This window comes from Ursus maritimus, unplaced genomic scaffold, assembly GCF_017311325.1.
Source record: "Ursus maritimus isolate PB19 unplaced genomic scaffold, ASM1731132v1 scaffold_10, whole genome shotgun sequence".
In the NCBI taxonomy this organism is placed as follows: Eukaryota; Metazoa; Chordata; class Mammalia; order Carnivora; family Ursidae; genus Ursus; species Ursus maritimus.
The window spans coordinates 15026542-15053864 of NW_024423344.1; the positions used below are offsets into that span (position 1 = coordinate 15026542).

The 27323-nt window shown below is 34.4% G+C and overlaps 1 protein-coding gene across 1 annotated transcript in view; it reads left to right on the top strand.

Annotated features, from left to right (window-relative positions):
- NBEA (neurobeachin) overlaps positions 1 to 27323 on the top strand; it is a 664295-nt gene that overhangs the window by 410023 nt on the left and 226949 nt on the right. Inside the window, exon 38 of the mRNA XM_040622005.1 lies at positions 22871 to 22995. Within this exon, the coding sequence (XP_040477939.1) occupies positions 22871 to 22995 (125 nt within the window). The remainder of the gene's footprint in view (positions 1 to 22870; positions 22996 to 27323) is intronic.

A 27323-nucleotide genomic window follows, 5' to 3' on the forward strand; every position in this document is an offset into this window, starting at 1 on the left:
TTTATTTATTTATTTGACAGAGAGAGAGACAGCCAGCGAGAGAGGGAACACAAGCAGGGGGAGTGGGAGAGGAAGAAGCAGGCTCCCAGGGGAAGAGCCTGATGTGGGGCTCATCCCAGAACGCCTGGATCATGACCTGAGCCAAAGGCAGAGGCTTAATGACTGCACCACCCAGGCGCCCCTCTTCCTTTCCTTCTTTCCTCTCTCTCTCTCTTTCCTTTTTTGTAATCTGACAGTGGAGCTTAAAGTATATATATGATCATTGATGAAAATTTATGTCACAGTAAAGCTATCGTATTATAAAAATGAAATTTTCTTTGTTATAAAGATTTTCCAAATCAAATGAAAAGTGGTCCAGTACCAGTTTACCAACAAATTCAAAGAATTAACATACATTTATTTTTCCTGCTATAAAAGCAAGAAAGAGCTCCAATTACCCAAACTCATTATAAAATTGGGCATTTTCTTTGTGCTAATGGTTCTAGATCTCTCCTCCACATGACAATGAGGACACATAAACACAGAACATAAGCTCAGTTTTTGTGAGATTTCCAAATGTATGCTAACCTTGGGTCTAGCTAGGTTAACAAATTCTCTGCCAGATAATAATTTGTGATTTCTGCTCTTACCTTTATTATTTTCTTTCTTCTACTTATATTAGGTTTACTTTGCTTTTATTTTTCTATTTTTTTTTTTGAGATGCAAGCTTAGGTTATTGGTTTTCTGATGTATCTTTTCTTTCTTTTCTCATGTAAGTATTTAAAGCTATAAATTTCTTTCTGTGATTGCATTGGCTGCATCTCACATTCATTGTACTTCATCATCATCAAATTTGAAATCTCTTATTTCTTTAATAACATGTATACGTGTGTTTCATTTACAGATATTTGGGGTGTTCATAGATCTTACTATTGTTTATTCCATTGTAGTCAAAGAACATACTCTATATAATTTTGATTATTCTAAAGTTAAAGATTGTTTTATGGCCCCATGAACATGGCATATTTTGGTAGACATACCATGTGCACTTGGAAATAGTAAGCATTTTTTAGTCATTGAGCATAGTGTCCTATAAATTTAAACTAGGCCAAAGTGGTTGATAATATGGTTTAGATGGTCTGTGCCTTTACTGATACTTTTCTTGTCTTTTCATTCTGTCTACTGACAGAGAGATGTTAAAATCTCCTGACATTATTATGGGATTATCTATTTCTCCCTTTAATTCAGTCAATTTTGCTTCACATGCAGGCATACTTCATTTTATTGTGTTTTGCTTTATTGTGTTTCACAGATATGTGTTTTTTTATAAAGTGTAGGTTTGTAAAAACCCTGCACTGGGCAACTCCATTGGCACCGTTTTTTCCAACATTTGCTCACATAGCACCACATTTTGGTAATTCTCTCAATATTTCAAACTTTTTCATTATTGTTGTTGTTATGGTGATCTGTGATCAGTGGTTATGGGTAGCATTTTTTAGCAATAAGACATCTTTTAGTTAAGTTATGTACATTGTTGTTTTTAGACATAATGCCATTGCATAGTAAATAAACTACATTACAGTGTAAACATAACTTAAATGCACTGGGAAACCAAAAAATTCACTTGACTCACTTTCTTGTAATACTCACTTTATTGAAGTGGTATGGAATTAAACCCAGAATGTCTCCGAGGTACGCCTGTATTTTGAGGTTCTGATATTAGCTAAATACACATGAATATTGTGTATTCTTGAAGAATTGACCCCTTTATCGAGATTAATGTCCTTTATTTCAAGTAACATTCCTTGTTTTAAAGTATAAATATAATATATAACACCTGCATACATTAGGAATCCCATAAGAGCATATCATAATTTTTGCTTTGATATCATATATATGTTGGAGAAAGTGAGGGAGAAAATAGTTATTTATATTATCCAAACATTTACTCTTTCTAGAACTCTTCGGTCATTACAGAAGATTCGGGTTGCCATCTGGTGTTTTCCTTCAGACTGAAGAATTTTCTGTATCATATCTGATAGTACACATCTGATGTCAGTGAACTCTCACAGTTTTCCTTTTGCTGAAAAGGCAATTATTTTATCTTTATTCTTGAAGAATATTTTTGCTGGATATAGAATTCTAGGCTGATAGTATATTGCTTTTCTTTAAGTACCTGAAAGATGTTCTCACACTGTTCCCTGCCTTCCATATTTTCCCCCGTGTGTAATTTGTTCTTTTCTCCAGCCACTTTCACAATTTTGTCTTTATTTTTAGTTTTCAACAGTTCGACCATGATGTTCTTAGGTGTGGTTTTCTTTATCTTTATCCTCTAGATCACTCAACTTCTTAAATCTGTATATCATTCCAAATGTGGGAAGTTTTAGGCCATTCTTTCCTCAAATATCTTTCTATTTTTGCATGTGTGATAGACCTTCTGATATTCAATATAGGAGAAGAGGAAAAAATCATAAAGAAACCATTGTTATCAGAGTTGGAAACTTTAGGATTATTCTTTTTCAGTGTGGCTATATCATGGGGACAATAAGTCTCCTTTCCTTGTCCAGCTGGTGTATCCCTCTTTGTCACTTAAAAGTTTATTTCTAGCATCATGTCTCCTTGATCTCTCCAGCTGGGTTCATAAGTCCTTCATATATGCCCTCCAAGTGCTTTATTCAAACATCAATTACCACATTATATTGTAATTGTTTCTATCTTTGTCCTCCTCTCACAGGACTATAAGATTCTTAAGTAGAAAATACTCCTTACTAATCTTTCTTCCTTTGTTCCCAAACACAGTCACTAGAGCATGGTAGTCACTCAAAACAGGCACTATAACAAGCACCATTTCTAAGCACTGGCCATATACCAGTGATCAAAACAGAAAAGGTCTCTGCCTTCATAAGCAGGGGGAGGTTGCATGAATCAGCTAACATAGCCACCAGCCAGTGGCTCATAGTACATAACATGTTTAAATGAGAAATCACCGTATCACTGACAACATTCCAAGGTATGTTCCAAGGGCTGTCAGTGAGTGTTACGTGAGTCGAGTATTATATAGTCAAAGGAGTTTGGGATGTTGAGTTGGGATCTTGAGTTGAAGAAAATTAAAGTTTTGTTTAATGCAGACTTCCAGTTCTGCAGAAAATTCATCACCAGAGCCCCCAAACATCTCAGTTAATTGAATCTTTCTATATGGGACAGTATTGTAAAACATTTGTTAATGGTCTCTATCTCTATCTTGAGGCAGTTGTAAGAGAAAAAGTTTCTTGGTATGTTGCAGAGTTACTGCCAACTTTAAATAATTGCTTTAGAAAGGATATGCTTTTAAGGAAGATAGAGGCCATTTATTATCAGCTAAATTGTACAACATTTTATCCTCATTATTTATATTTATATTCGAAAATAGTTCTGCTGAAGGTCGAATCAATTGATGTGGATTGGTGGTGAATAATGAACTTTGTGCTGAGTTTTCTAGTCATATTTTTATGTCACATTTTCAGCATGTAAGCTGCTCTTATGTAAATGAAGAAATATAAAATCGAGTAATACTGAGTACTTATAGGGTGTGGACATGTGTATAGCAAATCTTATTAAACCTATCCAAATGATTAAATTTACACGAACATTTAAATTTTGAAAATTGAGTCAACATAAACAAAAGTAAAATGTCATGCAAGAAAGTTATCTAAATTTGGAGCACCTGGCTCCTCAGTGGTGTGTGCAACTCGATCTTGGGGTTGTGAATTCAAGCCCCATTTTGGGCGTAGAGATTACTTAAAAATAAAATCTTAAAAAAAAAAAAGAAAGAAAGAAATGTATCTAAATTAGGAAAGTAGTTTAAAATTATTGCAAAAGTGAGTAAGAAAAAATTTCAATTATTCCATTGTAATTAAAAATTTAATTTGAATATAACTGTGATAACTGAAGCATGAATATTGAGGTGAATATTTAAATTACACTTAAGTTATGTAAGTGCGTGAGCTATGCTATCCTTTAGGAAACATTTTATACCTAAACACTAAAAATGAATTCAAAATTAAATGTTATATTTAAATACCAGTTTAAAAATAATTTAAAAATTATGCCTCCATTGTGAATATAGTTCTTCAAAATATTATCTATATGAATGGGAGTTAAGTAAAAATGTAATGAAAAGTTTGCTGTGTGAGTACTCAGCTAGTGGGGTGTTTTTCTGTTTTGTCTATTATTATAAGACTGTTAGTGTGACAAATAAAAATCAGGGAGATAAAATTACTTTTTAAAATATTTTTAAGGATCAATAGTTATAGGGAAAAAAATCAGGGAAAGAGGTATAGGATTCGGTTGTTTTCTGAATGGGCAAAATTAAAAGTATCAACAAAGTTGAGAGCTTTTGTAAATAGAAAGTTAATCGTAAAACTAATAAACATATTTTTTCAATTAGTTTTCAAGTGAATGTGTTAGATAACTTTTTTTGGATGTTAACATTTTTCTTTGGTGGGCCTCATAAATACCAGAAAGGATCAAATATAAATGCACCAGCTTGCATTTGATTACTGAAATAATTGTATAGCCTAAAGCAAACTTCACAGAGGCAGACTAAATTGTCACCGTGTTCTTAATTTACTATGTTATGTTTTCCTATTTGGGTTAAATATGTTACTGGCAAGTCATTCCCTCCTACAAAGCGATGATAAGCTACTAAGAAAGTGATATTTTTAGTTCCATTATTAGTAGTTTAATAACTACTCTCATTACACTTAGTGTGTTTTGAATGGAAAAGCCAAATAGACCATATATGGCTTTGTTAAAAATCTTAAACATGTTTAAGAATTAGTAGCTTTGCTCTGCCTTTTAAGATTTGTCTCTGTCAAAATTTGGTTTTGAAAGTTAAATCTAATTTTTATCACAAGAAAACACCACGAGAGAACAATCAAATTAACAAATATTATTGCATGCCTGTTATTTGCAAACACCGTCTAAGTACTATGGGGTTACTAAGCTGCATAAGACAAATACCTTGATCTCTTGTTTATAGTCTACTGAGAGAGTCAAGGTGTAAGTGCATCAGGTATTAAATGAAAAGTTGAGCTTCACCAAAGTACAATAGAATGTTTAATTGCCAAATTTACAAGCAAGGGTATTTTAGAGAGAAGAATTGCATGTGATACAAAATAAACATAGAAATATAGCACAAAGAATAATACACAAGTAATTGCTAATTGGATAAGCATGAACATTGTAATGAGAGGAATAGCAAAAGTTTAGAGGATAGTATGAAGAGAATAGAGATTCTAAATACTGTGATGGGGTGATGAAATTGGAAAAAAGACCTTTGACCCTGCAAAGTAGGATAAAAGAATTTACTTCTATATATCTGTCACCTCAATTAAATGTTGCATTAAAAAATGTTAGGCCTTAAAAAACTATCTGGATTTCTGAAACTTATTGTTTTAGTTTAATAGAAATGCAAAACTAAATGCACTTAGTTTTGCGTATCAAAGGATAGAATTACTATTTATTGGTAGACTTTTAGCAAGCAGCAGGGGAGAACATTAATAACTATTACTCCCTTATAGGTAAGAAAACTAATACTCAGACAAATTATCATTCACCTAACAAGTGTCAGGGCTGGGATTTGAACCTATTTCTAACTTTTCTTCCTCCTATTGCTGCCTCTTGCTCATATGTACCATGCACTGAGTTGAATGCTTCACATGCATTCCTTATGACAGTTCTATGAAGTAAGTTTTATTTATCCCCATTTTATAAACGAAGGAACTGAGGTTTAGAGAATGCAATAGTGAAAATCATAAATTTAAATAATTTTTAATAATACCAGACTTGTAACTGTTATATAACCAAGGGGACCCCTTTTATATAAAATATTTTATAGGATTTAGAAAACATCTAGCAGTAATAGATACAATTTTAAAGATAATTGAAAATTATACCATTTCGTATGAGGATATCCTTCAAAGTTAAGTAAATCCTTTTCTATGTGATTTCTTATAGTGATCAATTTCTGAAGTCTTACAGGGAAGAATTTTTAATTATAATTTCTAAAAATACTTAAGCCTATTCACCGTGGCAGTAATTATTAGGATCAAAGAATATCTATTTATTTCAAGTGCGATAATTGCTGTACAGAATTAGATGTTTCACAAGTAATTTTACAATTTTCTCAATTAAGATTAAGGTAATTTTTTCTGCCCTGAGATTGCTTTAAATTAAGAGTCTAGCTCTACTAGAAGAGAGAAAGGGAGTGTTTATAAGCTCTAAAAAGCTTAGAATGTTATTGTCCCCCTTTCCCCCAAAAAAGGCTGAGTCAGAAGAATGGTTGGTTCAAGGTGCAGAAACAAAGAATGAAAATGCAATTAAACACTTGCTCATCATGTGGGTACTGGAGAGCACACTTTTTTTCCTCTTCCTTTTTTTGGAGATGACTTCTCTGCTCTCCTGTCCAGCCCTGCCTCCTTGTTTAATTGCTCATAATACTGGAGCCACTTTCTTTCCCCCACAAGCACTAATAAAGTAAAAAGGTATATCAAATTGTGCCTTAAACTGTTTCACCATTAAAACCTTTCCATTCACTCCAGCCAAGTCTTTTATGGAGGGTCACATCTAGTGACCTCCTTAAGAAACCACGCTCATAGGAATTGAGACCACAGTGCCCCAGTGGGGTGGCGCTTCCTCTCTAGCTATAGATTAAGGGAAACTCAGGAACCAACTCTACTGCTCTGTGTGGATACTCGACTCCTAATTTTGTTTCTCTTCTTTTAATTGAGACTTAAAATTTACAAGCATTGTTAATAAATATTTTTTGAAAATCGAGCCCAGTTTTCTGGACAACACACTTAAAATAGCTGCTCTTTCATTTTATCATAACATACAGAACCTGACCAGATGCTGATGGGCTGCTTCTCCTCATCTATCATTTTCACACTGAAAACTACCCTTTAAAGTCTATAAAACCACTTTATTCCTTATGATACCAGAAAACCAGGCTCATAGGGAGTAATGGTGCACCCAGAAGTAGTCATCTAATTTTTTTTTTTTTTGTCTTCAGAAAACTACTTTCCCTGAAGAAAAGAAAAAACAAATTAAAAAATCAAATAAAACATCCAGTACTCTATCAGGAGACATTTCTTTCTGCAACATTAAAAAAAAAAGTTATATAAGCCCTCTGATATGATTATTTTGAGGACAGAATGGTTTTTTTTTTTCTTGAATGATTTACTCAGCCCTTTATCAAATAGGCATGCATGTGCCTTCAAACTTGCAGTATAACATACCCTCCTTTAAAATTACCAGGTGGGGCGCCTGGGTGGCACAGAGGTTAAGCGTCTGGCTTTGGCTCAGGGCGTGATCCTGGCATTCTGGGATCGAGCCCCACATCAGGCTCCTCCGCTATGAGCCTGCTTCTTCCTCTCCCACTCCCCCCTGCTTGTTTCCCTCTCTTGCTGGCTGTCTCTATCTCTGTCGAATAAATAAAATCAAATCTTTAAAAAAATAAAAAATAAAAAAAAACAAAATCACCAGGTAACATTAACATGACTTTTCAAAGCTCATTGTGAGTAAGTTAAGAGTTCTTTTGTATGATGTAGTTTATGCTGAAAAGCTTTACTTTCCATGTTATGTGACTAAGATAATAGTATCATATGTTAACCAAATGATACTTTTTTTCCCCTTCTGCTAAAAAAGTAAATTAAGATCAAAAGTAATGAGAAGTGCAATAGGTTGTCACTTCAGTGAACAGTACAGGGAAAAAGGAAGTCAGAAGGTAGCAAAAGCTACAAGTGGGGTCATCTAGAGAGAGTGGCAACATAAGCCAAAAAGTTAGATCAAGACGCAGGTAAAATAAGAAACCCATACTGGAAACAAATTTTCGGCAAAAAGTTTTCTTTACTACCTACTTTCTTTTTTATGTCTTGGCTATTTGATTTGATTGCTAACAAAAATGTTCTCATTGTTAAGTATAGCTTGTGCAATCTAACACATACTTTAGTAATATTCATTATTTTTTCATCTGAAGTTTCATTTTAATTAATTGGGAACCTTGCTTAATTCACATACATTCATCAATCACTATCTCCCTCCTTTGTGAATCCAAAATGTTCAGAGTTTCTCAAGACTCATCATTCATAATAACTACTCCCCACTGATATGCATGGGAACAAGTGATAATAGCCTAAAGGGTGGAATGCCTCCCCAGTGGTGTATTTGGCATCCTCGTTACAGAATCCTGTCTTTGCTTCCAGGTTCAGTAATCACGGGGAGAGGGAGCAGACTAGTCTGGCTGAAAAAGAATGGGCTGAAGACTAGTCTTTGGCTTTCTGAACTTTGACTTTATAGTGTCAGAATATGAGAGTGCACTTTTCAAAGACAGGAGGGTTACATTTTTCAGGAGCATCACCAATTAATTTGTAATTTAAATGACCAGCTATAATATGCAGCATCAGGTTAGAGTGGATGGAAACATGTCCGAGAAAGACTTCGGAAGAATTGCTCAGTAGTACATAGGAAAAAGAGAACAGTAAAAATGGCTTAAGATATATGTCAAATGTATATGCGCAGACATACCATTTGGATAAGAGCGTGTGCACACACACACACACACGTGCACTTACAGCATTAAGGCAATATATATCGCTAGAAATTGACTGAACAGCACAGAAGCCATGTTAAAGGCAAATGATTTTTCTTAGGGAGGAGAACTAAGGGTGCCGGTAAATATAGACTTCTTTTGGCCAACATCTTTTGTAATTGTGTTTCATTAGCCTACTCCCACCTGTGTACTTGTACGTTCGCTTAGGCAGCCAGTTGATTTCCCGTTTTTATTACTAGATCTCATCTCTTTCCTTCTTGACACTTCAAAAAATTAACTACAGGTTTATTTACTTATTTACACTATGAAATAGACTGAAAGCTGCACAAAGGCAGGAATCATGGTAGTTTATTCATCTCTGCACACCTAGTACTTAGCCTATGGCCTGGCTTATGGTGGGTGTCCAATAAATATTTTCTGACTGTATGATAAGCACACAGCATTCTGTGTATTTTATGGGTATTATTTTTCATTCACAACACTTAGTTCTGCTCATAAAGAAGCAGGGCACAGCTGTGCTGGTGCTTTCAGTGTAATATCCTCAAGATAGTCCATTTCCTCAGTTGCTTTCCTTACAGTTGGAGGCAGGGTAGCAGGAGTTGAAAGTAAGCCGTCCTGGGGACAGGTACTTGTTCTGCCACCTACTGGTTGCTTAATAGTGGGCGCATATTTAACCTCTGTGCCTCCACTTGTTCCTTTGGAGAATGGATTAATAGCAGTACTTGTGTCAAAGGGAATATATCAAGAGTGAAGAGCTCAGAAAAGTATGTGGAACACAGTAAGCTCTCAGTAAATATTAGACCTTGAAAAAGTATCGTTATTCTAGCAATTTACTCAGTTGGGTTAGATTATACTACAGTGACATACATATGATCTTCAGTTCATCACAAGAAAAGTTTATTTCTCACTTATACTCCGTGCCCAACATGGGTCTGCAGGGCAACTGTCAGTGACGTCACTCAGGATGCAAAATGATGGAAATTTCATATCCGGCCTATTTTCTTGATCGCTACAGTGGAGGGAAGGGAACATGTCAGGTTGTTCATTGGCTCTTAAACTTTCTTCTGGAAGTGACTCACTTTTGCTCACATTTTCTTGACTGAGAGAAGTCACATAGACATGGTTTATTTCAAAATGAATGGAGAAGTACAATCTCTGGTGTGTCCAGAGGAAGAGAAGATAAAAAATGTTTCATTATTAGTCTGCAAGCTGGTGCTAGTGTTTTTCTTCAATCATGGTAGAATTAAAGGTCATGCATAGAAGTCCTGACCTCAGTGATTACCACCAATTCTTTAGCCAAGTAGAAATTCTGGTTTTCATTATATTTTATGTGTGTATTGAGCAAAATATTTCTTTGTTCCTTTCACTCTTTTCTCAGTTACATTGGATAATTTTTGTTACCGAATACCAAGTAACCAATTAACCGTACAGTCATGCTTTACCAGGTAAATTCCGTTTTCTCCCTAGCTTATGAAGGTATCCATTCCCAGGAGGGCAGGAGGGATCCCTTTTAAAGAAATGTAGTGCATTCTCATGAGTCTAAAATGTAATTATCAAAAATTTCATGGAGAAAAATTATGATTTCCTGAACTCTGTTTATGCTAAAATAACACCAAATTTAATTTAACGAATGCCATCACATTCGTAGTAACATTCATTATCATAATACAACCTAACTGGCCATCTTCTCTTCGTTAATTACTGGCTGTTTACCCACTATTTTCTGGCAGTTACGCACCGTCCTTGTAAAACCACGCTCATGAACAACACATACATATGATACTCAGTGTTTCTAGAATTCAGTCTTGAAAGGTAAAAACAAAGTTACAAGGACTAAAATAAATAAATAATTATGGAAATACAAATGATATCACATTCACCCTCCTAGTTGACAAATCAGAGGTATCAGGCATGACATGTTAACCTCTGTAAACTGGCAGGTCCAAGCAGAACTTGAGTGCAGCATGATTTCCTGTACAGATTTGGTGATGCTCGCACAGTGTCTCCTGTATGTGTTCACCTGGCCGCTCCCCAAGGACCGGAAATCTGTTAGCCCTTCTTCATGGAAAGAAGTGTCTGTGCACTTAACTTAGGGTATTAAATGAAACTCTCAGAGCATGCAAAATATACTAACCTGAAGAGGCGTATCACAGGGTACAATTTTTGATCATGCTTACAAATTATTACTAGCAGTCATTTCTGGAGTTATTCTGAAAAACTTACTAGAGTGGTTTCTTTATTTTGTTTTGTTTTTCTGGAGTGGCTCACAGGTTACAGAATAATATGGCAAAGTATATTTACTTACACTGAAATGTTATTTTTTTCTTTTTAATTTTTATCAAAGTATAGTTGATACACACATTCCATTAGTTTTGGGTGTACAACATAGAGATTCAAAAAGTCTGAACATTATACTGTGCTCACCACAAGTGTAGCTACCATCTGTCACCATAAAACAACTACAATACCGTTGACTATATTCCCTAGGCTGTACCTTTTATCCCCATGACTTATTCATTTCATAACTGGAAGCCTGGATCTCCCACTCCCCTTCACCCATGTTGCCCCCAACGCCCTCTCCTCTGACAGCCATCAGTTTCTTCTCTGTATTTATGGGTCTATTTTTGCTTTTTGTTTGCTTATTTATTCATTTCTTTTTTAGATTCCACATAAAGTAAAATCATATGGCATTTGTCTTTCTATTTGATTTATTACACTTAACATAATATCCTCTGAGTCCATCCATGTTATCACAAATGGCAAAATCTCATTCTTTTTATGGCTGAGTAATATTTGAGTGTATACACACACACACACATACACACACACACACACACACACACTCTATCTTCTTTATCCATTCATCTATCAATGGGCACAGATTGCTTCTTTATCTTGGCTAATGTAAATAATGCTGCAATAAACGTAGGGGTGCATATGTTTTTTGAATTACTTTTTCATTTTCTTTGGGCAAATACCCAGCAGTGGAATTACTGGATCATACAGTATTTCTAGTTTTAATTTTTGAGGCCCCTCCATACTCTCTTCCACAGTGGTTGCACCAATTTTCACTCCCACCAACAGTACACAGGGGTTCCACATTCTCACCAACACTTGTTATTTCTTATCTTTCGATGCTAACCATACTGACAGGTGTAAGGTGATATCTCATTGTAGTTTTGATTTGCATTTCCCTGACGATTAGTGATGTTGAACATCTTTACATGTGTGTTTGCTATCTGTATGTCTTCTTTGAAAAAATGTCTATTCAGTTCCTCTGCCCATTTTTTAATTGGGTTGTTTGTGTTTTTGGTGTTGAGTTGTCTAAGTTCTTTATATATTTGGGTCAGTATACACCTTATTGGTATATCATTTGCAAATATCTTTTACCATTCAATAGGTTGCCTTTTCATTTTGTTGATGGTTTCCTTTGCTATACAAAAGCTTTTTATTTTGGTATAATCCAAATAGTTTATTTTTGCTTTTGTTTCCCTTGCCAGAGGAGACATATCTTAAAAAACTCTTGCTAGGGTGATGTCAGAGAGCTTACTGCCTATGTTTTCTTCTAGGATTTTTATGGTTTCAGGTCTCACATTTAGGACTTTAATCCGTTTTGAGTTTATTTTTGTATAGTATAATAAAGTAGTCCAGTTTCATTATACTGAAATTTTAAATGGAAGGAGTGATAAAGGAATCATTTAAAGAGTCTACAGACTTGTATATTGATAAATTTCAGTGGTAATACAGTGGAGAACATGTAAGAGAGAGTAAAAGGAAGGGAATATATCTATTATATATGTTTTGCTACTAGAATGTATCTTTAGCACGAAGAATATTGCCTAACATGGGATAAATGCTCAGTAAATATTTTTTTGAATGAAAACATTGAAGAAGGAAAGACATGAATAGGAGTTTGTAAAGAAAACAGAGTGATGAGTTCCTAAATTGATAACCTTTCACAGATGCCAAACACGGTGGTGTTAAAATATAAGCCTTTTGCAGACATACCATACTGCCAACAGAAGCACCTGTAACAACTCTTGACTTGCTGGTAAACAGTATCATCCATGAGAAAAAATGGGGACACAAGGAAAGAATGATGTATATACTCTAACAGTATTTCTAAACATTTTTGGATCAGAAACTGTTTTGAGAAAAAAATTTATTGAAACCATGGACCTCTTTTCCCAAAATACATATGTACATATCCCACAAGATTTTGCATACCATTTCAGAAGCTTTGTGGGCACATAAAAGCCCTCCGTGGGTTAGTTATATGAGTAAATTACAACATATTTCTTTTTAGTAATGGGAATATTAGATATAAGTAATATAGGAGAGTGGTTTCAAAAATTTCAAGAAAATAGGTACAAGTCTCATGATCAGAATTTCAACAAACAAAAAAATTCCAGTATTTATAAGAGGTTTTAAAAACATAGTAGTGAAAATACAATAGAGAAAATGCCAACAAAAAAGAAACCAGTGTGTGTGAAAAACACATACAAGGAAAAAGAAAAGTGAAGAGGAACACAAGTGCAAGGAACAAACACAAAACCATAAGATAAATGTCTGAAAGACCAAAACCCAGAATGGGCGGAGATGTAGTCTATAGAGCTCATATAACTCCTCCATCAGGTTCCATCATGGCAGGGAAAGGGCTTTCTTCCTCGGCGTTGACCTAGGAGGCTACTGTTGGTGCAAAGTACTGCTTTACTTTTCCTACAAAGTACACAGTTTGCCTGTGTAATCAGCCTCTTAGGAGCTTCTGGTTCCACTGTTCCTACACCGTCTGTCTCCTGCGCCCTCCAGGAACATGGCTTCTTCCAGATCATACAAGGCCAAGGCCATAAAGATGCTTATTCTGGCCTCTTGTTGAGTTTTCTTGGATCAGTATAATTTGCACATGTTTTGGGACCTCATTTGTGTTAAAGTTTTCAGACTCATCAGAGGGGAACATCTATGAAACCAACTAGTATATTTTTTGCTAGTATTGACCATCTTGCAGTAAATGATTACACTTTAAGAAATAAAGAAAGTGAAGGGGAAAAGTCCCCTTTTCTACTAGGGTTGGAGAAGAGAAGGGAGAAAGGCACAGAGTGGTGAAGAAACTAGAAAGCTACGTCCTGCCACACATCCGTGGATTTGCAAGGAGGACAAAGAAGGTGCTGCTGGCACACTTTGCAAGTTCAGAAGCACCATTCCAGGTGAAAGATACCCATGGGATTGGCCTGTTGTCAGGGACTAACAGTGATTTTAGGAGATCATCCAAAGAAAGTACCACTCTCAATACCTGCTGGTATTTCATAAATGCTCAGTGCCAACACTATCTTTAAAAAAGAGCAAAATAAGCATGGCTTAAAAGGACCCGATAGTTCCTTAGAAGAGTTGATGTCTGTTCAAATATTGAAAACCCTAAATATGATCCAAGACTGACTCTCAATAATCCAAAATGATTTCCACATGAATAATGGGGGAAATACCAGAAGAACAAATCAGAGAGCAAATATCCCAATTTTCCCAAACTCCCCCTTCAACAAAAATAAGAGGATGGATTTTACATTTTAGAAGTTACAGGTAAATATTTTTCGTTGTTACTTATACTTAAATTTTTATATGAATCAAGTAGTGTATTACTTGTTTAATGAACATAAAGACTTTTTTTTTTTTACTCAAACAGTAAATGAGAAACACTTTAAAATAGAACAAAACACAGAAAATTCATTTGAGATGAACAGGATATTGGATTTCAACATTAACAATAGTGATTTTTTTTTTAAATAGATATGACAGAATGCAGTCCTTCCAAATCACAATTTAAACTAGTTTGTGATATTAGAGGGCAGAAGGACTTCCAGTGAGATGTAACATTTACTCTGTCATTTATTCTTTGAACTTTGGTTAATAGCTGTTTGGTGCTTGTGTCTCTCCAGGATAGAAGGAAATTACTGGCAGTCAGAACTGGACAACAGTTCACCTATGTGTCCTTTTCCCCCACAACAAACACAGAAAAAAGTGGTGCATTCCTTATTCTTCGCTCCCGATCCTATGCCCGACTCCCTTGTCCCATATACAGTATTCTCTACCACAGGTGCCCATAAACATAGCTGGTTGCCTGCGCAATGGTACAGGGGTGCTTCCCCAAGTGATACAGAAATTAACCCTAGGAATAAGGATCCAAGATTCTTCTTTATCCAGGGTTCTTTGGGGGAACAGAGATAGTGAAGGAAAAGCATGTTTTTCATCATGAAAAGTAAAAAAATATAAAGGAGGTATAGCATGCTGAATTTGAAATTAAATTAATTTGTATAACTTCATTATCTGTGTGAGTATAGAACATTTGACATATATATTAAAATCTCAGTATGGTAAGGACATGTTGAAAACTGAAATTTATTTTGAGACAATTGTAGATTCACATACAATTTAAGAAATAAGACAGATCCCACGTGCCTTTTACCTAGTTTCTGCCAATGGTAACATCTGTAGAACTACAGTACAATATTACAACCCGAATACTGATACGGTCAAGATACAGAACATTTCCATTTTCATAAGGATCCCTCATGTTGCTCTTTTATTGGCAACACTCACCCCCCTCCCTGACCCTCTTCCTAAAATCCTGGGAGACACTAGTCTGTTCTTCATTTCTACACTTTTATCATTTCAAGAATGTTACATAAATGGAATCATACTATATGTAACTTTTGCGGATGGGTTTTTTCAATCAGCATAATTCTATGAAGATTAATCCAGGTTGTTGTATGTATCAATAGTTTGTCTTACTTTCCTGCTGAGTAGTATTCCATGGTACCACATTTGTTTAACCATTTATCAATTGAAAGATATTTGGGTTGTTTACAGTTTGGGGGTATTACAAATAAAGCTGCTGTACACATTTGTGTGCATGTTTTTCTCTGAACATAAGTTTTCATTTTTCTAGGATAAATGTCCATGAGTACAATTACTGGGTCAAATGATAATTGCATGTTTAATTTTTCAAGAAAACTGTTTTCCGCTGTAGCAATTCGATTTTACATTCTTGCCAGCAAATAAATGAGTGATCCAGCTTCTCTGTATTTTTACCAGCATTTTGTGTTGTCACCTTGTTTTATTTCAGCAATTCTAATAGGTGTATAGTATATCTCATGTGGTCTTAATTTGTCTATCCCTAATGGATAATGATTTTGAACATCTTTTCTTGTGTGTATTTGCCATCTGTGTATCTTCTTCAGTGAAATGTCTCTTAATGTCTTTTGCCCATTTCCTATTGATATAGTTTGCTTTTATTACTGTTGGGTTTTGAGAATTTTTCATATATTCTAGATTTTAGTTCCTTGTCAGATAGGTGGTTTGCAAATAGTTTCACCTGCTCTTTTTATCTTCTTAATATTTCTTTTGTAGAGCAAATGTTTTAATTTCTATTTGGTCTACTTTATCAATTTTTCCTTTCTAGGCTTATGCTTTTGGTGTCAAGTCTACAAACTCTTTGCCTAGCCCTGTTCCAAAGATTTTCTCCTTTTCTTCCCCCCAACTTTTATAGTTTTATAATTACATATGTTTCTGAACCATTTTGAGTTAAATTTTTTAAAGGTATGAGATTTAGGGGCGCCTGAGTGGCTCAGTTAGTTAAGCGACTGCCTTCGGCTCAGGTCATGATCCCAGAGTCCTAGGATCAAGCCCCACATCAGGCTTTCTGCTCAGTGGGGAGCCTGCTTCTCCCTCTCTTTCTGCCTGCTGCTCTGCCTACTTGTGTTCTCTCTCTCTCTCTCTCAAATAAATAAAATCTTAAAAAAAAAATAAAGGTATGAGATTTAGGTCAGGGGCTTTTGTCTCTGTTTTTTTTTTAATTTTGCAGGGGAAGGTGGTGTCTTTTTTTTTTTTTCTTTTTGCCTGTGGATGTTCAGTTGCTCTGATACAATCCATTGAAAAGATATCTTTCCTCCTTTGAATTGGTTTTCCACCTTTGTCAAAATCAGTTGGTCATATTTGTGTGGGTTTATTTCTTGGTCCTCTATTTCATTAATCTATGTCTGTCCCTTGGCCGGTATCACACATCTTGAACTATTTAATGTCTTGAAATCAAGTGGACTGGTTCCTCTCACTTTAACCCTCTATTATTTAAGTTTTAGAATAATCTTGTTCATATCTACTAAAAACCTTGCTGGAATTTTGATAGGTATTCTGTTAAATCTGTATATTGATTTGAAGAGAATTGGTATCATTACTATGTTGAGTTTTCCAATCCATGAACATGGTATGGCTTTCCATTTTATTTAGATATTATTATATTTTTTCATCATTATTATGTAGTTTTCATTACACAAGTCCTGTACATGTTTTTTCGATTTATAACTATTTCTTTTTTTTTTCTAATTTTAAATTGTATTTTTCTTTCACTGTTCATGTGTTCATTGCTAGCATATAGAAACACAATTGATATTTGTGTGTTTATCCTGAGACCTTGTTAATCTTAGTCATTAGTTTCAGGAGTTTTCAATAGATTTTGTGTGGTTTTCTACATGAACAATAATGTCATCTGCAAATAGGGAGTGTTTTATTTCTCCCTTTCCTATTCTGTATTCCTTTTCTTCTTTTTTGCCTTATTGCATTAGCTAAAAATTCCTGTACTATGTTGAATAAGAGCTGTGAGAGCAGATATTTTGTATTTTTCACAGTTTTAGGAGAAAATCCTTCAGTCCTTCACCTTATGTATAATTTAGCTATAGGGTTTTTGTAGATGCTTTTATCGAGTTGAGGAAGTTGTCTTTTATTCCTGTTTTTCTGAAAATTTCTTTTCATGGATGCATGTTGAATTGTGTCATATTTGTCTATACTGACTAATGTTGATCATATGATTTTCTTCTTTAGCCATCAGTGTGGTGGATTATATTAATTAATTTTCAAATACTGAACCAAACTTACTTCCCTGGAATAAACTTCACTTGTCACTATGTATAATTTTTATTATACGTTGCCTAATTCTGTTTGCCAATATTTTATTAAGGATTTTTGAGTCTATATTCATAAGGGATATTGGTCTGTAGTTTTCCTCCTTTGTACTGTGCTCGGTTTTTATTTTGGTGTTATACTAGTTATAAAATTAATTGAGAAATGTTTCCTTCTCTTTTTTCTAGGTGAAATTGTGTATAATTGGGGTCGGTTTTCTTTAAATGTTTGATAGAATTTTCTAATAAAACCACGTGGGCCTGGAGATTCTTTGGGGGCAGTTTTAAATGTATTAAATTTTCTTAATAGTTACTGATCTATTCATATTGTCTATTTCATATTGAATGAGTTGTGGTAGTTTGTACTCTTTGAGGAATTGGTCCATTTTGTTTAAGCTCTCAAATTTATGTGTGTGGAGTATGTCATAGTATTTACTTATTATGCTTTTGATGTCTTCAGGATCTGAAATGATATACACTGTTTCATTGCAGATATCGGTAATCTGTGCCTTCTCTCTTTTTCCTTTATCAGTTTTATTGGTATTTTTTAAGAATCAGCTCTTTGTTGTATTGATTTTTCTCTACTGTTTTTCTGTTTTGAATTTCATTGATTCCTATTTTTATTTTTTTTAAGATTTATTTATATAGGGGGGAGGGAGAGAAGAGAGATCATGAAAGCAGGGGGAAGGGGTAGAGGGAAAAGCAGACTCCCCACTGAGCAGGGAGCCCAATGCAGGACTCGATCCCAGAACCCTGGGATCATGACCTGAGCTAAAGGCAGACACTTAACTGACTGAGCCACTCAGGCGCCTGATTGCTACTTTTATCTTTATTATTTCCTTCCTCTGCTTTCTTTGCTCTCATTTTTCTATATTCTCAAAGTGAGAGGTTAGAGTATTGATTTGAAATATTTCATCTTTTCTAATGTATGTATTTTTATACTATAAATTTTCCTATCATTACTCTTTTAGCTGTGTTCCAGAAGCTTTGATATTTTTATTGTAATTTTTATTCAATTCATTGCATTTTTTGTTTTCCCTTGAGAATTCTTTTTCGACTCATGGGTTATTTAGTAGTGTGTGGCTTTAGTTTCCAAGTGTTTAGAGAATTTTATTCTATTGCCTTTCTGTTATTGATTCCCATCTTTTTCCATTTTTGTAGGAGAGTACACTGTATCATTTCAGTTCTTCTAAATTTGTTAGATGTGTGCTGTGGCCCAGCGTATGGTCTCTCTTGGTAATATGGGTAATATAAGTTCCAGAGACACTTGAAAACAGTGTGTATTCTGCCATTGTTAGTTGGAGTGTTCTAAATATGTTGGTTGGTGGTGGTATTGTGTTCGTCTATATCTTTGCTGATCTTCTGTGTGTTCTATCAATTGCTGAAAAGAGAGGTGTATATACACACACTGTAACTGTGTATTTGTCTTTGTCTCTTTTAGTTCACCAGTTTTTGCTTGACCTGTTTCGCAGCTCTGCTGTTTGGCACATACACATTGGGATTGGTGTCTAATTGATAGATTGGCCCTTCTGTCGTTACATAAGGTCTTTCTTTGTCTCTAGTAATTTTATTTTTTCCTTAGTTTGTGTTTATCTGATATTAATATAGACATTCCTGCTTTCCTTTGATTAATGTTTGAAAGATAGATCTTTTTTATTCTTTTATTTTCCGCCTGCCTATATTATTATATTTGAACTTGGTTTCTTATAGACAGCATTCTTTTTAAAACATTATTATTTGGTTTTTGTGTGTTATCCTTGTTTTCTACTGCTCTTTTGCCTGCCTTCCTGTAGATTACTTGAACATTTTTTGGAATTCCATTTTGATTGATCCATAGTGTTTTTGAGTATATCTCTTTATGTAGCTTTTTTAAGGGGTTGCACATGTATTTTATCACAGTCTACTGGCGGTGTCGTTGTACCAGTCCAAATGAAGTATAGAATCTTTACTTCCTTTACATCCCTTTGCCCTCCCCCATTTCTAGTATATCTGTCTTAAATATTACCTCTATACACACTTAAAACCACAGCAGACCGTGTTATAATTTTTGCTTCAATGGTAAAACATAATTTAGGACACTCAAGAAGAAAAGGAAAACCTATGTATTTACTCATATTTTGCTTATCATGTTCTTTTTTTCCTTCCTGGTGTTCCAGTGTTCCTTTTATTGCTTCCTTTGTGTTTATAAGACTGCCTATAGCCAATTTTTAGACTAGCCCCGATGGCAACAAATACTTTATTTTCTTTCATCTGAAAAATCTTTATTTTTTATTCCTGAAGGATATTTTCACTGGCTGTAGGAAACTGAGTTGACAGTTCTTTTTTCAGCACATAAAAAATACTTGGCCATTTCTTCGGGCCACCATAGCTTTTGATGTAAAATACGCTGTCACTCTAAGCATTTTATGTCTGTAGATGAGGTGTCATTTTTTCTCTGGCTGTTTTGTAGATTTTTTTCTTTATCCTTTGTTTTCAGATGTTTAATCATGATGTGTCTTGGCATAAATTTCTTCAGGTTTATTATGTGTGGAGTTTAGTCGGCTTCTTTAAATCTATACATTATGCTTTGGGGCCAGATTTAGAAAGTATTCAGCCATTGCTTTTTAGGGACTGTTTCATCCCTGCTCTCTTTCCTCTCTCCTTCCAGAACTCCAACGACCCAAATATGTTAGATGTTATAATCCATAGATCCCTGAGGCTTTGTCCATTTTTTTCAGGCCATTTTCTCTGTTATGCAGGTTGGGCAATATCTATTTCTCTATCTGCCGTTTAACTAGTTTTTTCTTCTGTCCCTTCCATTCTGCTGTTGAGCCCATCCACTGCGGTTTTTATTTTGGTTATTTTATCTGTCAGTTCTAAAATCCTTACTTGATACTTTTTTACATCTTCTAATTTTTTGCTGAGGGAGAATTTGTGTTTCTTTCCTGTGGCTTGCTATTTTGTTGTTTGCTCCAAACATGTTCATAATTGCTCAGTGAAGCATTTTTCAAATCACACATGATTTAGAATCCTTGCCAGAAAATCCTAACATCCCTGTCATCTCAGTGTTAGCATCTACGGATGACCTGGAGATCCTCCAGGTTCCTGGTATGACAGGTAACTTTGGATTGAAGCAGGATATTTTCTTTTCCTTCTCTGAGATATTTTGTATCTTATTTAAACCTTCTGTTTTAGTTGACTTAGTCTCTGACATTGCTCCATTAGGAGAAATAGGGAAGCACTGCATTTTTACTTCCAGGTGGAGGCAGAAATCTAGTTTCCCCACTTGGACTCTGCTGACATCCAGAGAGTGAGCAGCTCCTCATCACTGCTTGGCAGGGGGTGGGAATTGCAGCTCTTGTGTGGTGTCCACTACTGGGGGTAGCCTTATTGGTGTTGATCAGTGGTGAAAGTCCTAACTCTCTACTAGGCCTCCCCTGATAGCACCACGGTGAGGAGGGAGAAGGACACCTCATTACTGTCTAGCTGGAGAGGGGGAGAGGGGTGGATTCCAGGCCCTCCACACGGTCTCCACTGACTTCGTGAGGGTGGGATACCTTGTTACCAGTCAACAGAGATGAAAGTCCTGGTTCCCTATTTGACCTTCCCTGATACCACCCTGATGAGAATGTTAGGGTACCACATTACACCTTGATTAGGGTTCAGATGTAGGCTTCCCACTCATACTTTCTGGTGTGAGTAGGTGAGCACAGTTTCACTATGGTGTTTGGCTGGAGTACAGTAGTTGTCTAAAAGTTTTCTGTCTTGCTGGGCTACACCTTTCTTGGTTCTTTGGCTAGAGAAACCAGACTTTTGTTGGGGGCTTTTTTAAAATTATTATCATTGATCTGCACCCATTAATCTATCTGGGTTGCTAGCCTCTTTCCTTCAAGTCTAATACATATGAGGCAAAAAGATAACCCTGGGAACTCCTCTACGTTGTTTCTTAGGCCCCGGGGTCTTATAACCATTATTCTTAGGTAATCTTATTTTGACAGAAAAATAAAGCTATAATAATTATGATGTGTAGAAAAACAAGTATATTCAAATATACTTCAAATGCTTATAATTTTAATGTTCTTTTCATATATCCCTTACCTTGTTATTTTCTTTTACAATTAAGTAGTGGAAAACAAAATTACATAATCATAAAATCCAAAATGTTTTTCAAAAGTAAATTATTGTTCTCAGTGACTGTCCATGTCTGTATATCTCCAAAGTACCAAATTGGTATAATTAATTCATTGAATATTTATTAAAAACATTGTATAAAAAATAGTATGGTCTGTCTGTCATTGCACTAGAGACATAATGATGATCAAAACATACACCGTTCCTGCTTTAATCAAATGTAGTATTCCTTTACAATAAAATAGCAAAATAAAAATGAAATCTAATCTTCTAGGAAAGCATTTTATGTGTTTTTATGAATAGTGCTGCTCAGGAAAATTAGAATATTATCTCTGGAGTATGTTACTCCAAATACTGCAGATAGAGAAAAACAGACTTCTCAAACAGTGGCATTTATCACCAGTGTTTATTGAAATTAAATTGAAAACAAGAATTATATCACGAAACATTCCATTGATATACAATGAACAGATTTCAGTAGTTTCTGAAATAACTCGTGGATTTTTAATACTGGTTTAGAGTGTAACATGGTTTAGATAATGTTACCCAATGAAGGCCGTGATTGTTAATGGTTTATATTAGCTGAAAGCGGTAAAATCATTCAAGGACTCTGTTAGTGTTAGAATAATAATTTACCAAGACAATTACCACATACTGGAATTTTTTGCAGCTCTAATTCAGTATTATTAATAATGGATAAAATTGCACTTTTCTCAGGTTGCTGTGGGCAGCAGGGAATTATTTCAATGAATATTTCAGCACATTATTTTAATCATTGTTCCACCAAATCCAACTGGGCAATATTTTATGGTTCTTAATTCCGTCTACTACGAAACCATGGTCATTAAATTGCAAACTATTTGTAGTGAGGTCTATCCTGTGATTTACAAGCCTTGTTAAAAACAGTGTAAAAGAATGAAAACTGTGCCATTAATACTTGTAATTTGATGCTGCATTTGTTACTAAACTCCCCATGATTAATGTTTTTAGTAGAAGGAAGAACATTGTAGAGAAAACAGAACTGAGTATCACAATGCTTAAAATATGAGAATGTTACTATTTTAAGTTTTGGTCAGTTGTACGGGAAACATGTATGTAAACACAATTGTAAAAGATAAGTATCTCCAAAATCATCTTAATTTTCCATTGAAACCAAGGAAATAGAGCTTTAATGTTGTGTAAAAATGTGTATTTCCCATTTTACATTGTTATTAATAGTGACGGCTGTTTATTTCTTCATTCCTAGCCAACTGCATGATTTCTGGCGCTTGGATTACTGGGAAGATGATCTTCGCCGAAGGAGACGGTTTGTTCGTAATGCATTTGGCTCCACTCATGCTGAAGCACTGCTCAAAGCCGCAGTAGAGTACGGTCAGTACCAACGCCTCTTACACGAAAATACTCTGCATATGACATAACTCTTTGTGGCTGGTAATTCATTTTTTTCGCTAGCACTTAAAACTCTCAATGCTGTAAGTCAAAAATACTGTGTTCTGCTTTATCCTTTAGCATCATGTAGGTGACACTTAATCAACCCAGTATTTTGTCCATGATGCATTTTAGACCTTGCAGCTTAACAGAGTAAAAGACTCTATATAACTGGCTGTTACCCAACATCCATCTCATAGAGTCTAAAACAAGAGTAAAGTCAGTTTCTTTTTCAGTGTCTTTCAAACTTTGGTGACCAAGACACAAGGTGTAAAAAATATATACGATTGTAATTGCATACTGAGACTTAAATATTTTTATGTGTAATTTGTGTATGTGTACACACACTCGTGTATACTGTGTGAATATACATATCTACATGAAATATATATACACATATGTGTTGCGTTTGTATTTTCATATATGCACATATTTGTGTATTTAACGGAAACAAGTGTCTTATTAATAATCGCATTCCATGACATGCTCTATTTTATTACTATTCTATTCTTTTCAGTCTAAAAAAATAAAATTAAAATAAATCCTGCTACAACATGTCCATTTAAGTTCCCAGTCCTCCACTGGGTTGCAAATAAAGTTTAAAAAAAGACCATCTCACATTAAAGATATCATCAACTATCACACTACAGTAGAACTAACCCTAATTTGTCCTTTAAAAAATGTATAATAAATAGAAAATATCAAAATATGTTTGTAATTTAATAAAAATACTGCTTTTTTATTAAATTAATACTTGCCGTCTACCAAGAAATATAAATAGGACTATTTCATCCCATTTTTAAGTGCTTTAACAAGTTTAAGTGTGATTTATCATCTCAAAATTTTATAAATTCCGTACACTCAGAAAATACCATTAATGAATACTGTTTATACATTTTTGTTATTAACCACTTTTATTCTTACAATTACTTTTGTTATTATGTTAACTTTCCTTTACTTGAGTGTGATAAGTGAGCCATCTGTTTTAAAATTTACCATAGTTTATAATATTCATAACTATTCATGTTCTTGATGGATTAAACAGAGAAAATACTTAATCCTGACAAAAAGAAAATGTGCAAAGCTTTTAAAATTTGTTATGCAAATAGTCTGTGAATTGATATAACTTAGTAAGAGTCAAACATTATTAAATAAATACATGAGGATTTCATATGAAGCTATTATGCCTAAGATAAAAGTTATAACATAACTTTATGTAGTAAAAGTAACAGAAAGAATATACTAGAAAAAAAAAAGACTTATAGTTGACCAGTACCAATAGGGATTTCTTTAATCAACAAGAGAGATCACCAAAGGGATTTTTAGCACCTAAGGGTTTAAACTTAACTTGAGGCTTATTTATGCTTAAAAGAGGTATTATCTTTATGCTCTATAGAAGAGATTTTTAGAAATACATACTTGAAGTGTCATGCTTTGTAATATGAACTCAAAATTATTTAAACTTCATTTCATATACCTAATAATTTAGACTTTTTCACCCACTCATCCTATTTGAATTCATCCCATTTGAAAGTAGAAACATCTAGAGACAATTTGTAACAGAGTTAGGCTAAATTGATATTAGTGATAATGAGTTGCCGAAGGTTTAATTATAGAGGATCCACATTCTACTACACTCAGCATTCTGTAGATTGCTTTTAAAGAGTCTTTTAGAAATAATTTTTTTGGTTCTCTGTAAAAGTGGATACTTTGTTTAATTTGTAAAATATCTCTATTATTAAACCATTGGTAAGCCTATCAGAAACAAATTTTAAAATCTTTTACCTTAAAATATTTTAAACATCTGATAGTCAGGTTTTGGTAACATTGTAACTACTGTTAATGAACCTAAACTGAAAATAGTAGTCTAGTTTTGAAATAGATGGAAGATGCAGGCGATACTAAATATCCTCTGTGTGTGGTATAAGAGTATTTTAAAATATGTAGCAGTTTATGAATTTTAAATACTGAATCATCATCATCAGTATTCAGACCTTACTATCTCTCTTGAGTTGGGTTCTTTGACAGAAGGAAACAGGGCTGTGTTTTTATTTTATTCATATCTAGAACAAAGACCACATGTATGCCATAAAATATTCAGGAAAGCTGTATAGTACCCATGCCAGAGTTATTATCACATCATTCTCAGGATTAAGGTCATGTGATGGAAGACGAAGGAGAACTAAAACAATTCTGTTTCCAAAAACAATTCGGGAGAATACCCCTCCAACCTTCATCACAGTTCACATCAGTGGACTTTTGGAACCATGAAGACAGGAGGGAGTAAAATATGGAGGATTGTGACGAGTGAGTGGGAGAATACTCCCCGGTGTGATCTGTTCATAGAAATAGAAGGAGGTGGGGTGCCTGGGAGGCTCAGTTAAGCATCCAACTCTTGATGTCATGATCTCGGGTTCATGAGCCCCACATGGGGCTTCATGCTCAGCAGGGAGTCTTTTTGAGATTCTCTCTCCATCTGCCTCTGGCCCTCCCTCCCATCTCTCTCTCTAATAAATAAATAAATCTTTAAAAAAAAGAAAAGAAATAGAAGGAGAAATTACAAACTGCCAAGAGAAAAATGTAATATTGAATCATCCTCCAAACTCTTAGTATGCCTCCTAACCTATATATAAAGTTATTTCTTCAGAAGAAATAGGAAATAAATATCAGTAATTATTACAAAGCACTTCATCCAATAAAAATAAATGTTGAAACCCTTAATTGAAAACATATTTTGTGTATTTTAAATAAAGCTTTTGTATTCGCATTTTGCGAAAACATTCATATAAAAGTAAAAAATTCAGCCCATCATCTGGCCACTCTGCCTGCCTTTAAACATTTAAATGTGTTAAAGTATCTTAGAGTCTGGCAGCGTGTAGACTGACACCCAAATGACTGAATGATTTGGTTTGTGTAGACATAGAAAAGGTGTATTTTTTGTACAAACCTTCACATTGTGAGAGGGCTTCTAGGACAAATTGAAATTCAGTTTGTTCCTTCCTCTAGGTTAAATAATTACACTATTTCAATTTCCCTATACATTCCATCTTGAAAGTTAAGCATTAAATGCACAGAAACTCTGCTATAATCTTTGATCAAAAATTTTTGTATCCCTCTACATTGTGGCAACAAAATTCTTTTAGGAACAGAAGGATATTTTATGAGTGGAAGTTTCAGTATGGCTAGAAGTGTTTGAATCAGTGATCAAAGTTTTCAGAATTTCAAGCAAGTTGTACAAGCTGAGGAAATAACCTTCAATTATGTTAATAGGGAAGACTTGCATGGCCATCAGAGCAGTCCCTGGGATTTGAACACTGGTCAGGTCTGTCTGTTCATTCCTGGTATTGGCAGTTTCAAGACAGGGAGCCTGGATTCATGTAATAAACTGAAACTAAACTAGCAGACTTAATATTTTATTTAAAATTTTCTGAATCACTTGATTTTTCCCTAAATTCAAAAATTTAGATTAAATTATAGTTAAACTCTTATGAGATGGGCAGGAACATATAGCCCTAATTTGGACACTCTTTTCAGACAATTTATGTGGAGCCACAAAGCAAATACATTAACAGGGCTTTCTTTTATATGAGCAAATAATCAGAATTAGATATATTTTCAAGAAGACAAAAAGGACAATAATTTTGTTTCATATTGACTTTGGAAAGCTTTCCCTTCAATTTCATTATTAAAACTTTTGGTTGACCTTTTTCTGTTGGAAAACATCCTTAATACTGATGGAGTTTTTCATGCTTCTTAGTAATACTAATGAGTTGAATAATTTATGAGGTTGTCATGTGCAAAAGACTTGGTGTGATTTGATATACTTTCAGCCATGGTGTTGGAATGTGATTAATAAAAACCTAGAGGCATGTGATTTTTTTCCTGATGTTTAATGTTCTAATTTTGTGTGTATTAAGTATGTTATTTAGGTGTTTTCTAATATAGTAAAATTTCATATAAGTGCAAATTTAATTGCTGACTAGGAATTCTACAGACCATAAGGAAGAACATAAGGAAAATATTTTAAAACTCATAAATACATCTTCTGACCTGCAGGGTTTTCTTCTTCAGGGCAAATTAGCTAATGAGGAAATGATTGAAAAGGGAGGGTTTTGTATATTGTTTATATGTTTAAATAAAACCTTAGACTGGTCAACTTCTGGTACATTTCTGGTGCTTAAAGATGATGCTGTCCAAGGACAGTGCAAAATCTTAATAAGTTTGGTTGTCTTTGTTGATTGTCAATTATCATTTAGGACTCTTTCCCTTCC